Below are 15938 nucleotides of genomic sequence, written 5' to 3'. Positions count from 1 at the left end.
AATTCCTTGCCATACTTCACTTTAGGGAATTTTCAGTTAACATTCTGCCACATGACTGGAGTTTTTTTATTTTATTAGATTAACACTTTGGTGATAAAGTTACACATTTTTAAAGAGCCAAAAAAATATTTTCAGATGAACAAGGTGGACATCTAAAATCAAAACATGACATGAAAAGAAAGATCAAAAAGAAAGATGGATTTTTATCCTCAGACTTCCAGTATACTTTTAATGAATAGCTCCACTTGACTGAAACCTTATTATACCACTTCTTTCAGCGTCCCTGCTGCTGCCTGAATTGTAAAGGCTGCAATAGAAATATGTTTCTTTACTTCTCTCCAGGCTGAACGTGGGTCTGGTTTATTTTCAATATCAAACATAGCATCATAGATCCCAGGAAATGATTCTCCAGCGTATTTGTTGTGCCTACTTGGTGCAAAGATGATGTGCCTATTAGAAAAAAAAAAAAAAAAAGGCAGGTTTTGCTAAGAGTATACATATATCTTATATGCCTTTGTTTAAACTTGTTTCATTTTGTTAGATTTGTTTAATAATACTTAAATTATATTAAGTATTATTCGTCTCCTGGCATTCACTTTTGTTACTCCAAAATGAAAACATATGTAATTGATTTCAGATACTTGTGTAACAGTATGATTTTAAGCAAAGAAAGGAGCTCAAAATATGCATTTACTAAGACATGTCTCCTGAATCACATCGTGTTGCCAACCCATACAGCTGGAATGGAACTGTGTTCTTTTAAGTTGTGTACATAAGTTGTCTATCTTCCTGACCATCTGCAGTGTTAAAAATATATGTTTTATGGATATATTTAATGAGAGAGATTTAAAACAATAAATTATCTGTGTTGTCCATTTTAGAGATTCAATAATAATGACAGTTGTTCCAGTATTCTGCAGATATTAAAAAGCAATATTGAAGAAGCTTATATACCCAAAATATCATATATGGCAAGGATAATGAAACCCACTTCACAAAGGTAAAATAGTTATATATGGGTTGCCCACAAAGACACAGTTAAGTTCTGATAAAGGAAAGTTTTGCAATAGATTTCCAACTTCACCTCCTAAGTAGCTCAAGAGATCAAGCTACATACTTTATTAAACAATCTTATCAGAAATTCTGTCCAATCCTAAAATGCTACAGCTTCTTCAAACTATATGAGAAGATACTGTATGAAACAATATAGAACTCAGTATTAATAATCAAAGAGAAATTCATATGATTAATCACATAGATTTCCCAAAGTACATCAGGATTTATCACCACTTTTGGCTCTTAACATGGCCTCAAATGGATCTTTCTTACCAAAACAAGTTATGTGCCGCACTATTGATAAGAATTGACATTGTGACTTACAAACAAGTTGAGATACTGGAGATACAGGTCATAAGTATTCCTTAGTATACTTGCCTCTTCTGGAGAATTGTAAAGTGAGAGTGCAGTAAAAGATCATCGACATATGAATCAAACAAACCCTGTTTGAATCACTGACCTAGCATCCAATACCTCTCTGGTCTTTGGCAAATTACCTAACTTCTCAAAACTTGTCCCATATGTGTTAAAGACCTGAAATGCAGACTGTTAGGGTAGTGACTAAGTGAGTTTTGGAGTCAGAATGCCTTTTTAAAATCAGGAAGCTATCATGTTTACCCCACAACTTCCCACTGGTTATATAACGTCCCTACATTTGTTTTTTCATCTTTAGAATGGAACTTACAATAGTACTGTTCTCAAAGGATTGTTGTGAGAAACAAATGATGGATAAAAACAACTCTGTATAACTTAGTAAATGCTCAATAAATATTAGCTATTATTCTAAGGCTAAATCCTTTCCATAATTCTCTCAGAAGCAAGAAATCTTGCAACTTCAATAACACAATGAACCTAGAGGGCATTGTACTAACTGAAATAAGTCAGAGAAAAACAAATACTATATGGTTTCACTTATATGTGGAATCTAAAAAAAACAAAATAACAAAACAAAAAGAGATTCAGAAGCAGAGATCAAACTGATAGATGCCAGAGAGGGAACAGGGTGGGAGGGCACTGCAGGGGGCAAATGGTAAAGGGGAATATAGTCAATAATAGTGATGTTTGCATGGTGACAGATGATTACTAGAATTAGTGTGGTGACTACATTGTAAGGTATATAAATATTGAATCACTATAGTGTACACCTGAAATATAATATTGTATACCCATTACACATAAATACATTTTAATAAAGCAGGAAGTGAGCTAAAAGAGGTAACCCGACAATGGACAATGTTTAACCAATTCAAATACCCTTTCATGAATGATAAACCCCCAAAACCATTCTTGTTCCATAACAGTTCAAACTCTGGTCTAGTTGTCAAGGTTTCAACTGTATCATGAAAATACATCACCCTCTGCAATGAATATTTCTGAAATTCAAGAGGTATCAAGAACTATAGCAGACTGTAAAGTACAGTCTACATTTAGACTAGAATTTTTTTCCTAAACTTTTCTCTAAGTACATAATGAAAATGCTTTCATATTTTCATAATAAAATGCTTTGTAGCTTTTAAAGACTTCATACATATTTCACTTGTGTTTACAAGTGAGCTTTAATACTCTACAAAGTGTGTTAGTTTTCTATTGTTCTTGTAAAGATTTACCACAAATTTAGGGCCTTAAAACAACACAATTTTATTGTCTTATAGTTATGTAAGTTAGGAACTGACTGGCTCTCATTGGGCTGAAAACAAGTATCAGCAGGACCATATTTTGTTGAAGTTTTAGCGGAGTATCCTCTTCGTTATGGTTTTCTGGCTTCTGTAGGAATCTCTCAATTTCCCATCTGCAAAACCAGCAACAGCAAGTCAAGAGTGAGTCCTCTTCACATGGCATCATCCAACTTGCTGTTCTTCCTCTCTCACTTTTAAGGATTCTTGTGATTGTATGATTGTGCCTACTCTGATAATCCAGGAAAATTTTCCTAGCATAAGATCACCTGATTAGCAACCTGAATTCTATCTGTTACCTTAATTCCTCTTTGCTGTTACCTAACATATTCATGTTCTGTGTATTATGAAATGGACATCTCTGAGAGACACCCTTATTTTGCAAAGCAATTAATTTATGAAAATTCCCTTCGGGAAAAAACAACAAGATGAGTATTAGAATGTGTAAAATGTGCTCAATGAAGGATAGTGAAGGAAGTATTACTTACTTACTTGGATTGTTACAATAGTTTCAATGTATTATGCACAATTCAGATAAGTTTGCAGAAATTCATTTCAAACACTTTTTACTTTATAACACATTTATGCTTCTGAATTTTAAGATGAATGTTTTAAATATATTCTATAGTAAAAACATTTTTAAAAACTTATAATTTTTCCTGATTCATCACTAATCTCAACACTATGATTTTATGATAAACACATATATACATACATATATAATATATATCTGTAGAATACATGTGTACACATTGGGTTACTCAGTTTTTAATCCCATATTTATCAGTTCCAAGTGATAGAAAAATTTTATTGCATTATAAATCTGGTAATCTACTCCATTTTCTTGAAGTTCATGAAAGAGCAGAACTTGAAAATGGCATTGGTCCAGTACATACACTGAAAATTTTTGATCTCTCATTTTTGAAAAAATGCACAAGCTTGTTTCAAGTTGATCTATGTTGTTAGATGAGGAAAAAATGAATTTTTATTTAAAGAAATGAAAAATTCTGGGTATCTGGGATTAGTAGTTAGCTACATTTCTCAAAAGAGTTATTGGGAAAAGTGGGAGTATGTAATACATACGTATTTAATTAATAAAATAATCCTTATAAACAGAAAGAAAAAAATATTTCCATACCACTGCAGACTGAAACAGCAATATGAAATGCTATTTTTAAATTACTTTTTTATGGGAATGTGGGAGGTGGGGGGTGGGTAGGGCAGGGGAGAGTAATGGGAAAAAGAACAGGGACGACTATAATTGAATAAAAAATATTTAAATTACTTTTGTATTATATATTATTGAAATATATCATTGTTAGTTTCAGGTATACATCATGATTCAATATCTGTATATATTACCTAATGATCACCACACTAAGTCTAGTTAACATCTATCACCACAGTGGGTTACAAATTTTTTCTTGTAATGAGGACTTTTAAGACTGTCTCAGCAACTTTCAAATGTGCAATACAGTACTGTTAACTATAGTCACCATGCTGTACATTACATTCCCACGACTTATTTTGTAACTGAGAGCTTGTAACTTTAGACCACCTCCGCCCATTTGCACCCCCTACCCCATGCCTCTGACAACCACCAGTCTGTTTTCTGTATCTATAAACTCGTTTTTTATGTTTTGTTTTTGAATTCCACATACAAGTGAGATCATATGATATTGTCTGTCTGATATATTTCATTTAACACGAGGCCCTCAATGTCCATCCACATTTTTGCAAATGGCAAGATTTCATTCTTTTTATGTCTGGATAACATTCCATTGTGTGTATCTACATCTTTACCTGTATCTATACATATAGATATATATTACATGTTCTTTATCCATTGATACACAGAGGTTGTTTGCGTATCTTGGCTACTGTAAATAATGCTACAATTACATAGGGGTAATATAACCTCTTTGAATTAGTGTTTTTGTTTGCTTCACATAAATACCTAGAAGTGGAATTGCTGGGTAATTATATTTTTAAGTTTTGAAATGCTTTCATACTCTGTTCTTTGGTGGCTTCATGAATTTACAATTTCACCAACAGTGTACCAAGGTTCACTTTTCCCCCCACATCCTCTCTACCACTTGTTATTTGTCCATTGGAGGTAAGAGGTAGCATCTCATTGTAGTTTTGATTCAATTTCCCTAATAATTAGTGATTTTAAACATCTTTTCATGTGCCTGTTGGCCATCTGTATATCCTCTTAGGAAAAATGTCTGTTTAGATCCTTTGACCATTTCTTTCCTTTTTCATACTCACTTGAGGATGTTCTTTTGATTTTAAAGAGAGAGGAAGGGAGAAAGGGATGGAAGGAGGAAGAGAACAGGGAGAGGGAAACATCAATCAGTTGCGTCCAACACTTGCCCCAACTAGTGATCGAACCTGAAACCTTTTGTTATACAGGATGACGCTCCAGCCAACTGAACCACCTGGGAGGGTGACCATTTCCTAATGAGGTTGGTTTGTAGTTGTTGAATTTTATAAATTCTTTATATATTTTGGGTATTGACCCTTTATCAAAGTATCATAAGGAAATATCTTCTCCCATTTTCTTGGTTGCCTTTTGTTGATGCTTTTCTTTGCTGTGCAGAATCCTTTTAATTTGATATAGTCCCATTTGTCTAGTTTTGTTTTTGTTTCCTTTGCCAATGGAAACAAATCCACAAAAACATTGCTATGACTCATGCCCAGAGCCTTAGCACCTATATTTTTTCTATATATTTTGTTTTCAGGTCTTACATTCAAGTCTTTAATCCATTCTGAGTTAATTTTTCTGTATGGTGTAAGATAGTGCTCTAGTTTCATTCTTTTGCATGTGGTCATCCAGTTTTCCCAACACCAATTATTGAAGCTTTGAAGTGACTTCCTTTTCTCCGCTGTGTATTCTTGGTGCCTTTGTCATAAATTATTTGTCCATATACATGTGACTTTATTTCTGGCTCTCAGTTTTGTTCCATTGATTTTTTTATTTTTCTGCCAATGTCATACTGTTTTAAACATTTATAGTGTAGTTTGATCACAGATTGACACATCTGGCTTTGATCTTTTTTCTCAGTATTGCTTTAGTTATCCAAGGTCTTTTGTGGTTTCATACAAGTTTAGCATTTTTTGTTCCATTTCTGCAGAAAATGCCACTGGGATTTTGATAAAGATTGCATTGATTTTGTAGATTGCTTTAGGTAATGTGGATGTTTTAATGATGTTAATTCTTCCAATCCACAAGCATGAACTATCTTTCTGTTTGTGTCATCTTCAGTTTCTTTCAACAATGTTTTATAGCTTTCAGCGTACAGGTCTTTCACTTCCTTTGTTAAATTTATCCTGGGGCGTTATTCCATTTATTGCAATTGTAAATGGGACTGTTTTCTTCCTTTCTCTCTCTGACAGTTCATTGTTAGTGTACAGAAACACAATACCTTGTGTATATTGGTATATTTTTACCCTGCAAATGTTACTGAATGTTTTAGTTCTAACAAGTTTTGGTAGAGTCTTTAGGGTTTTCTATTGTATGTTGAATAAAAGTGGTCAGAGAGGCCATTCCTGTCTTATTCTTGAAAAGCTTTCAGCTTTTCATCATTCAGTATTACGGTAGCAAGTTTGTCACATACAGCCTTTATTATGTTGAGGTATATTCCTTCTATACTCGCTTTGTTGAGGTTTTTTAAATTTTAATCATAAATGGATATTGAAGTTTGTCAGATGCTTTTTCTGCATCTGCTGAGATACGACTTTTATCCTTCATTTTGTTAATATGGTATATATCACATTGATTTCCATATGGTTAACCAGCCTTGCATCCCTGGAATAAATCCCACTTGATCATGATTGTAATCCGCTAATATTTTGATGACAACTTTTGTACCTATGTTTATCAGGATATTGGCCTGCAATTTTGTTTTATTCTGGTGTCCTTATCTGGCTTTGGTATCAAGGTAATGCTGTACTACTCACAAAATGAGTTTGAATTTTTTTCCTCATCTTCTATATTATGAAAGAGTTTGAGAAGATTGGTATTCTTTGAATTTGTCTTTTGACTTCTACATTGACCTATCAGTTGTTCAGTAGCATGTTTTTTAGTGTCCACATATTTGTGAATTTTCCAGTTTTCTCTTGCAATTGATTTCTCATTTCATACTATTCTGGTTGGGAAATTTGCTTGAAATGATTTCAACCTTCTTAAATCTGTTAACTTGTTTTGTGGCCTAATATATGATCTATACTTCAGAATGTTTTATGTGCACTTGAGAAAAATATGTTTTCTGTTGCTTTGGGGTAAAAGGTTTTATATCTGTTTTATAAGTCCATCTGGCCTAATGTGTCATTTAAGGTCAATGTTTTCCTACTGAGTTTGTATGGATAATCTATCTCTGTAAGTTTGGTCTTGAAGTCCCTGCTATTGTAATGCTATTTCTCCATTTAGGTCTGTTAATACCTGATTTACATATTTTGGTGCCCCTACATTGAGTGCACATATATTTATGGTTGTTGTATCTTCTCTTTTGAAAATTAATTTATTTATTTTTCCAAATATATTTCTCTCTGCCTTCCCGCCCCACCACTTTCCCTTGCCCCCTCCCCCCCCTCCCTTCCTCAATCCTTCCCCACTTTAGTTTTGTCCATGAGACCTTGCTATATGTTCCTTGACATTTCCCTTCCCTTCCTTTTCCCCCGCCCACTCCTCCCTCCTTCCCTCTTGTCTCTGTTCCTTTCTTTTCCTTTCGGTGTTGCTGGTCTTATTTTCCTTTCATCTTTGTATTATTGGTTAGGTTCCGCTAATAGGTGAGATCATATGGTATTTGTCTTTCGCCCCCTAACTTATTTCGCTTAGCATGATGCTTTCTAGTTCGATCCATGCTGTTGCTAAGTGTACTAGTTCTTTTATTCTTTCTCCTGCGTAGTATTCCATTGTGTAAACGTACCATGGTTTTTTGATCCAATCATCTACTGATGGGCATTTAGGTTGCTTCCAGCACTTGGCTATTATAAATTGTGCTGCTATGAACATTGGGGTGCATAGGTTCTTTTGAATCGGCATTTTGGGATTCTTAGGCTATAGTCCCAGCAGGGGAATCACTGGATCAAACGGCAGTTCCATTTTCAGCTTCTTGAGGAAATTGCACACTGCTTTCCACAATGGCTGCACCAGTCTGCATTCCCACCAACAGTGTACTAGGATTCCCTTTTCTCCACAGCCTAGCCAGCACCTGTTCTTTGTGGATCTGTTTATGATGGCCATTCTGACCGGTGTGAGGTGGTACCTCATGGTGGTTTTGATCTGCATTTCTCTGATGGCTAGTGATGCTGAGCATCCTTTCAAATGTCTCTGGGCCCTCTGTATCTCTTCCTTGGAAAAGCATCTGCCCAGGTCCTTTGCCCATTTTTTGATTGGATCATTTGTCTATTTGGAGTGGAGTCTAGTGAGTTCTTTATATATCTGGGAGATCAAACCTCTACCTGATGTATCATTAGCAAATATATTTTCCCATATGGTTGGCTCCCTTTTCATTTTGCTGATGTTTTCTTTAACCATGCAGAAGCTTCTTATTTTGATCAGGTCCCACTTGTTTATTCTTTCCTTTATGTCCCTTGCTTTAGGAAATATATCAGTGAAAAAATTGCTGCATGGGATATCTGAGAGTTTCCTGCCAATGTTCTCCACTAGGACTTTTATAGTGTTGCAACTTATATTTAAGTCTTCTATCCATCTTGAGTTTATTTTTGTGTATGGTAGCTGATGATCCAATTTCAATTTTTTGCATGTAGCTGTCCCACTCTCCCAATAGCATTTGTTGAAGAGGTTATTATTGCTCCAGTTTATGCTTCTGCTCCCTTTGTCAAATATTAGTTGCCCATATAAACCTGGGCTTATTTCTGGGCTTTCTATTCTGTTCCACTGGTCTATGGGGCTGTTCTTGTGCCAGTACTAGATTGTTTTGAGTATAGTGGCTTTGTAATATGGTTTGATTTCCAGTATTCTGATCCTTCCTACTTTATTTTTATTTCTCAAAATTTCTGCGGCTATTTGGGGTCATTTATGGTTCCATATAAATTTTTGAAATGTCTCTTCTATTTCTGTGAAATATGTTAATAGGGATTGCATTGAATCTATAAATTGCTTTGGGTAGTATGGACATTTTGATGATATTAATTCTTCCAATCCATGAGCATGGTATGTGCTTCCATTTATTTATGACTTCCTTAATTTCTTTCTTCAATGTTGTATAGTTTTCTGCATACAGGTGTTTTACCTCCTTGGTTAAATTTATTCCTAGGTACTTTATTTTTCTTCTTGCTATATGGAATGATATTTTTTTTCTGATTTCTTCTTCTTCTATTTCATTGCTGGTGTACACAAATGCCTTTGATTTCTGAATATTGACCTTGGATCCTGGTGTTTTGCCAAATTCAATTATTAGGTCGAGGAGTTTTCTGGTGGAGTCTACAGGGTTTTCTATGTACACTATCATGTCATCTGCAAACAATGATAGTTTTACTTCCTCCTTTCCTATTTGGATGCCTTTTATTTCTTTTTCTTGTCTGACCGCTGTGGCTAGGACTTCCAATACGATGTTGAAAAGAAGCGGTGAGAGCGGACATCCTTGTCGTGTTCCCGATCTTAGTGGGAAAGCTTTCAGTTTTTGCCCATTGAGTATGATATTGGCTGTAGGTTTTTTCATATATGGCCTTTATTATGTTGAGGAATGCCCCATTTATTCCCATTTTGCTGAGTGTTTTGATCATAAATAGGTGCTGTACCTTATTGAATGCTTTTTCTGCATCTATCGAGATGATCATGTGGTTTTGTCTTTTCTTTTATTTATGTGATGAATTACGTTTGTTGATTTGCGGATATTCAACCATCCCTGCATGCCTGGAATGAGTCCCACTTGATCATGGTGGATAATCTTTTTAATGTATTGCTGGATGCAGTTTGCCAATATTTTGTTGAGAATATTAGCATCTATGTTCATCATCGAAATTGGCCTGTCGTTTTCTTTCTTTGTAGGGTCTTTATCTGGTTTTGGGATTAGGGTGATGCTGGCCTCATAAAAAGAGTGGGAGTCTTCCCTCCCCTTGGATTTTTTGGAATAGTCTGAGAAGGACAGAGGTTAGCTCTTCCTTAAGTGTTTTATAAAATTCTCCTGTGAAACCATCTGGCCCAGGGCTTTTGTGTGCCGGGAGTTTCTTGATGACTGCTTCAATTTCCCCAGCTGTTATCGGTCTGTTCCAGCTTTCTGTTACTTCCTCCTTCAGTGTTGGAAGATTATACTTTTCTATAAATTTATCTATTTCATCAAGGTTTTCAGATTTCTTGGCATATAATTGTTCTTAGTAGTTTCTGACAATCCTTTGTATTTCTGTGGTATCAGTTGTTAATTCTTTCATTTCTGATATTATTAATTTGGGTCCTCTCCCTTTTTTTCTTGATGAGTCTGCTTAAAGGCTTGTCGATTTCATTTATCTTTTCAAAGAACCAGCTCCTGGATTGGTTGATCCTCTGAATTGTTCTTTTTGTCTCTATGTCATTCAGTTCTGCTCTAATCTTGACTATTTCCTTCCTTCTACTTGCTCTGAGATTTATTTGTTGTTGTTTCTCCAATTCTTGAAGTTGTAGTGTTAGGTCTTTAATTTGAAATGTTTCTTTTTTAGGTAAGCCTGTATTGCTGTAAACTTCTCTCTCAGGACTGCCTTTGCTGTCCTGAAAATGTTCATTTTCATTTGTTTCCAGAATTTTTTTGATTTCTTCTCTTATCTCATTATTGACCCATTCATTGTTTAATAGTCTACTGTTCAGTCTCCATGAGTTTGCAAGTTTTTGAAGTTTCTCTTTGAGGTTGATTTCCAGTTTCAAGCCCTTGTGGTCTGAGAAAAAGTTTGGTATTATTTCAATTTTCCTGAATTTGCTGAGGTTTGCTTTGTGTCCTATCATGTGGTCTATCTTTGAAAAACTTCCATGCGCATTTGAAAAGAATGTGTATTTTTCTTCTTTGGGATGTAAAATTCTATATATGTCAGTAAAGTCTCTTTGATTCAGTGTGTCATTCAGCGCCACAATATGTTTATTAATGTTTTGTTTGGAAGATCTGTACATTTTTGAGAGTGGGGTGTTGAAATCCCCTACTATCTGTGTGTTGCTGTCTATATTTTTTTTGAAGTCATCCAACAATTTCCTTATAAACTTGGGGGCTCCTATATTGGGAGCATATAAGTTTACAATGTTGATGTCTTCTTGATAGATTCTTCCTTTAAGTATTATAAAGTGCCCCTCTGGGTCTCTTTTTATGGTCTTTGTTTTGAAATCTACTTTGTCTGATATAAGTATGGCAACCCCGGCCTTTTTCTCTTGCCCATTTGCTTGGAATATTTTTTCCATCCATTTACTTTCAATCTGTGTAGGTATTTTGCTCTGAGGTGGGTCACTTGTAGGCAGCATATGTGTGGGCCATGTGTTCTTATCCATTCAGCTACCCTGTGTCTTTTGATTGGGGCATTTAGTCCATTTACATTGAGGGTTATTACTGATAGAAACCTATTCATTTTTTCTGTTTGTACCTGTGTTTTTCTCTTTCTCACTCTTTTCCTTCATCTTCTTAAACCAGTCCCTTTAGCATATCTTGGAGTGCTGGTTTGGTAGAGATGTATTCTTTTAGCCTTCTTTTGTCTGGGAAACTCCTTATTTCACCTTCCAATTTAATTGAGAGCCTTGATGGATAGAGCAGCCATGGTTGTAGGCCCTTGTTTTTCATTACTTGGAATATTTCTTGCCATTCCCTTCTGGCTTGGAGTGTTTCTGTTGAGAAGCCAGCTCCTAGGCGTATCGGGGCCCCCTTGTATGTTACTTTCTCCTTCTCCCTTGCTGCCTTGAGGATTCTCTCTTTGTCTTTGAGAATTGCCATTTTAATGATGATGTGTCTTGGAGTGGGCCTCCTTGGGTCCTCTTGAGTAGGGCCCTCCTTGCCTCCTGGATCCATGAGATCTTTTCTCTCCTCAAATTGGGGAAATTTTCCATCATTACTTTTTCAAAGAGGTTCTCTATCCCTTGCTCTTCTTCTCCTTCTGGTATCCCTATTATGCGTATATTATTGCGTTTCAGGTTGTCCTGCATGTCCCTAAATGCCTCTTCATTCTTTTTGAGTCTTTTTTCCATTTCTTGTTCTTTCTTGGAGCTTTTTTCTACGTTATCCTCCATCTCGATGATTCGATCCTCGACTTCATCTAGCCTGCTTTTGATTCCTTCTGCAGTGTTCTTCAATTCAGAAGTGATATTCTTCATATCCTTGTGTCTTCTTGATACTTTCTATGTCCTTTTCCAGGATGATATAGTTTGCTGTAAGATCCTGATAGTTTCTCTGCAGTTTCTCATAGTTATCTTTGAGCTGGCTGAGCCCATTGTGCTTCCTTAGAGCCATTGTTTTGAATTCAATATCTGATAGTTCCCTTGCCTCTATTTCATTGAGCTCTCTCTGTGGGGATTCCCCTTTTTTATTCATTTGGGGTTAACTTCTTTTTCTTCCCACTTTTGTGAGTCTATTATTTTTATTTATTTATTTATTTATTTTTGCTTCTGCTTCAATTGATCCGTCTAGATTTTCCTACTCTGTGGATTAAACTTCTATGGTAGTAGGTGGGTCTTTTTATTTATTTATTTTTTTCTTTACTTTTCTTTCTAGGTCTGCCTCTGATGATGTCAGTTGTTGATCCTGTATGACCTTGGGTCATTTGTTTGAGCCTTCCAGGAATCTACTGTCTGTGTCTGACTCCTGCTTTGGGCAGCTCTGTGACCCCTTCGGCCAGGGATCCACTATTTCTGTGGACCGTAATTGTGCATCTTCTGGCTCCCATGCCCACTTCTCCCTCTTTGGGGGCGTGGCCTTCCTGCGTAAATGGTGACTACAGGATGGGGAGGGACTCTGCTCCAGGTATCTCAGATAATCCTCTATTTTTTTCCCCAACCCCTTTGTCTCCAGTCTCTCCTTCAGGGTCTCTCTGCAGCTGTGTGTCCCCTTTGGCCAGGGATCCTCTATTTCTTCCAGCCAGTCTGCACTCAACCCCCAGGCCCACACATGCACAAGCTGTGTGTGGAGCATGCAAAAGGCAGGTTAATTGATTCTCTTATGCCTGGGTGAGGTGGTAGCTGCAGACTGGGAGGTCAGTTATGACCGGGGCTCCGCTGGCCACCATTTCTGTTCTCTTCACAAAGTTTTCCTCGCCAATCTTTCCTCAGGCACCAGCCCACTCTCCTGCTGCCTCTACCCAGAGATTAAGGAGGGCAGCTGCCACTACAAATTTTTGTGTTGGCCCTTTAAATGTCTCTTTGCATCCCCAGCCGCCTGTCTCTGGCAGAGAGCGCCCCTAAGCTTTTCGGGGTTGCATTTTGTCTGTGTTTTTCTGGTTTCAGCTGCTGTAGTCTAGGGGTCCCTGTTTATGGTTCAGACCCTGTTCTTCTCAGGGGGATCCAACTGGCCATTTCAATGTCCCTCTGGGGCTGGTGCCCGTGGGCGCCCAGCCCATCCTCTTGAGCCTCCACCACACTTCTCACACGTTGGGATGTGTGAGAGTTGAATCCACTGTCTGTCCGCGGCTCCAAGGCTCCTCTCCAAGGTTCCATTGTTTCCCAGGTGATTTCTCCACTATTTAGTCCCAATTCCAGTTTGGTCTTGGGAGGAGGTCAGCGTGACTCCCATCCACTCCTCTGCTATCTTTTTTCTATTGGTTGTTATATCTTCCTGATGTAGTGACTCTTTTATAATTATATCATGCCCTTCTTTATCTATTATTTTTGGCTTGAAGTCTGCCTTGTCTGATATAAGTACAGCTACTCTATTTTCTATGGTATATCTTTTTCCATCTCCTCACTTTCAGTCTGTGGGTGTCCTTACTTCAAGTAAGTCTCTTATAGGCAGTGTATACATGGTTAAATGCATTAAAAATGTCACACTGAATTCTTAACACTGATTTTCTCTGTAGAAAGTAATAGAAATGTCTGGGTGTGGATTATAAGAGAATCCTGAAGAAACACTGTATCTTTTTATTCTATTTGCTTCTACAGAATCTGAATGTATTGACAAAATAGAGATTTTTGCTTATAAATAAAAAAAATACATCTAAAGATAGACTAATAACAGGCAAGAGAGGGTTAAAATGATATATTGCAAAACTAATGCTTAACTAATGGCTATTTCTTTAGTATCAAACACTTATGTGTATTTTTTTGCAGTTCTTTTTTTTATTGTTGCTCAGTTACAGTTGTCCCCATTTCCCCCCGTTACTCTCCCCTTCCCTACCCATACACACCCCCCACATGCCACCCTCCCTCCATACCGTCTTTGTCCATGGGTGCTTTGTATGTGTTACGATTTTATAAAATTAGCAGCCACTTACTAAGTGTATCTCTCTTTGTGCTAAATCTTGTGCATACCTTAAATCTACAATGTACAATCTTTAATGTATATTGATGATAAACAGCCTTGTAAAATAGCAGTTTTCACCATCTTAGCTCAGATGAAAACACCCTAGGAGTGACTTGTTCTAAATTATACATATGTAAGTGAACTAGAAAATAGGTTTTTCTGATTGTAAATGATGAGACGTTTCTAATTTCTACCAAGGAACCACAGTTTAAGAGATACCTTGAAAAGCTGAAGACTACCCAAAAGAATGCCACCAAGAAAACATGACATAGAGGTTTAGATAGAAAAGGAGGCTATTCCTTTAGGGGAAACATGAGAGCCATCTTCAAAAACCTAAAATATTAAGTGGAAATAGATCGATATTTATTCTATTGATTTTGGATAGCAAAAGGAATCAAAGGGGGAAAATTACAGGGAAATATATTTTTGTGAACAAATCTGTGTATTACATAGATCTCTCCTAAAATGGAACAGACTTTCTCAAGAGGTAGTAAGCATTCCATCCCTGAAAGATTCAAACAGAGGCTGAATAGCTACATATAGGCATACCTTGGAGATATTGCAAGTTCAATTCCAGACCACCAGAGTAAAGTGAGCTTTGCCATAAAGCAAGATTCACAATCTTTTTGCTGGTTGAAGGTTTTGCCTTCAATTTGTTAAAAAGGCAATATATGTGAAGCTCAACACAGTGAGGTTTGCCTATATCTGAAGTCTTATAGAAAAGATTTATGTAGAAAATTGAACCACATGAGCTGTGGGATCCCTTTTAAGAATCTTTGACTTTAAGGTTTTTGTTACAAAGTTATTTTTCACTATCATTATAATTTACATCTGCAGCAAAGCAATAAACAATATGAAATTAATTTTTCTGATATTACAAATTATACTGTTATGGATAAACTTATTCGTGTTCCTCTCCGTATACATATTTACCTTCCACTCATCTGATGGCAGTTGTTTAAAGCAGACTTTGGGTATGCTGGGTTTGGTCATAGTGAGGTTTGTGGTGTCCTTTAGTGGAACACCTGTTGCTTCCTTACCTGTAGAACTTTCTCCCTGGTAAACCAAGGGGATCGATGAATGCTCTTTCCAGGAGCATCAATTGGTCATTCATGATTCTCACTGCAATGGGACTTTTGAGGACAAAAAACAGATAATTATAACTCTTACCATGGATCCATATTTTAAAATAGTATTAAGTAAGGATAAGGCTGATGCTCCCAGTCTGCAGACTAAAACTTGAGTAGCAGTGATTTAAGGTTGAATGCTTATGCATGTAAGCAGGTTGCTTTTTAAAACAGTAAGGCTTTTTACATTGGAAACTTACTACATTGGAAACTTACTTATTAACATCAACTTCTATTAGTCTTCTGTGGAAATCAGAAGCAGCCTCTGAGAAGTTTTTCACAGCAGAAAATAAGGAATCTTTCAAAAATAGAAAAGCAGAAGGGAAATGAAAAAGCACAAGTGCTTCATAATTCAGAGGTTCACTTTCCTGCACTCCCATTCCAGTTTGAAATGGCTGAATAATACTGTAACCTTCAACTGAGCTTTATGCCAAACCAAGGACATTGTTTTAAAATATTGTAGCAAAGAAATAATTATCAAATACAAAGTGGCTAAATTGGTTCTTAAGAAAATAACTTTCAAGAGTTTAGGACATACATAATTCGCACTGCTGGTAAGTACAGTGAGTCCTCACTTAACATTGTTGATAGGTTCTATAACTATAATCAAAGCAACATATAATGAAACCAGTTTTACTGTAGGTATCTTATTTGTTATA

General features: G+C 36.3%; 1 protein-coding gene across 2 annotated transcripts in view; it reads right to left on the bottom strand.

Moving 5' to 3' along the window:
• Positions 1 to 260: 260 nt before the first annotated feature.
• NAALAD2 (N-acetylated alpha-linked acidic dipeptidase 2) overlaps positions 261 to 15938 on the bottom strand; it is a 55279-nt gene continuing 39601 nt past the window's right edge. For both annotated transcript variants that reach the window (XM_054577432.1, XM_054577433.1), the window contains 3 exons: positions 15496 to 15577; positions 15193 to 15285; positions 261 to 450 (listed from right to left, as the gene is read on the bottom strand). In XM_054577432.1, the coding sequence (XP_054433407.1) occupies positions 261 to 450; positions 15193 to 15285; positions 15496 to 15577 (365 nt within the window). The remainder of the gene's footprint in view (positions 451 to 15192; positions 15286 to 15495; positions 15578 to 15938) is intronic.

The sequence above is a fragment of the Pteronotus mesoamericanus genome, unplaced genomic scaffold (assembly GCF_021234165.1).
Source record: "Pteronotus mesoamericanus isolate MK-2021 breed Mesoamerican mustached bat unplaced genomic scaffold, CSHL_Meso_final contig_43, whole genome shotgun sequence".
NCBI lineage: Eukaryota > Metazoa > Chordata > Mammalia > Chiroptera > Mormoopidae > Pteronotus > Pteronotus mesoamericanus.
Note: the sequence above shows the minus strand (reverse complement) of the source record. Positions and strands in the feature narration are given on the sequence as shown.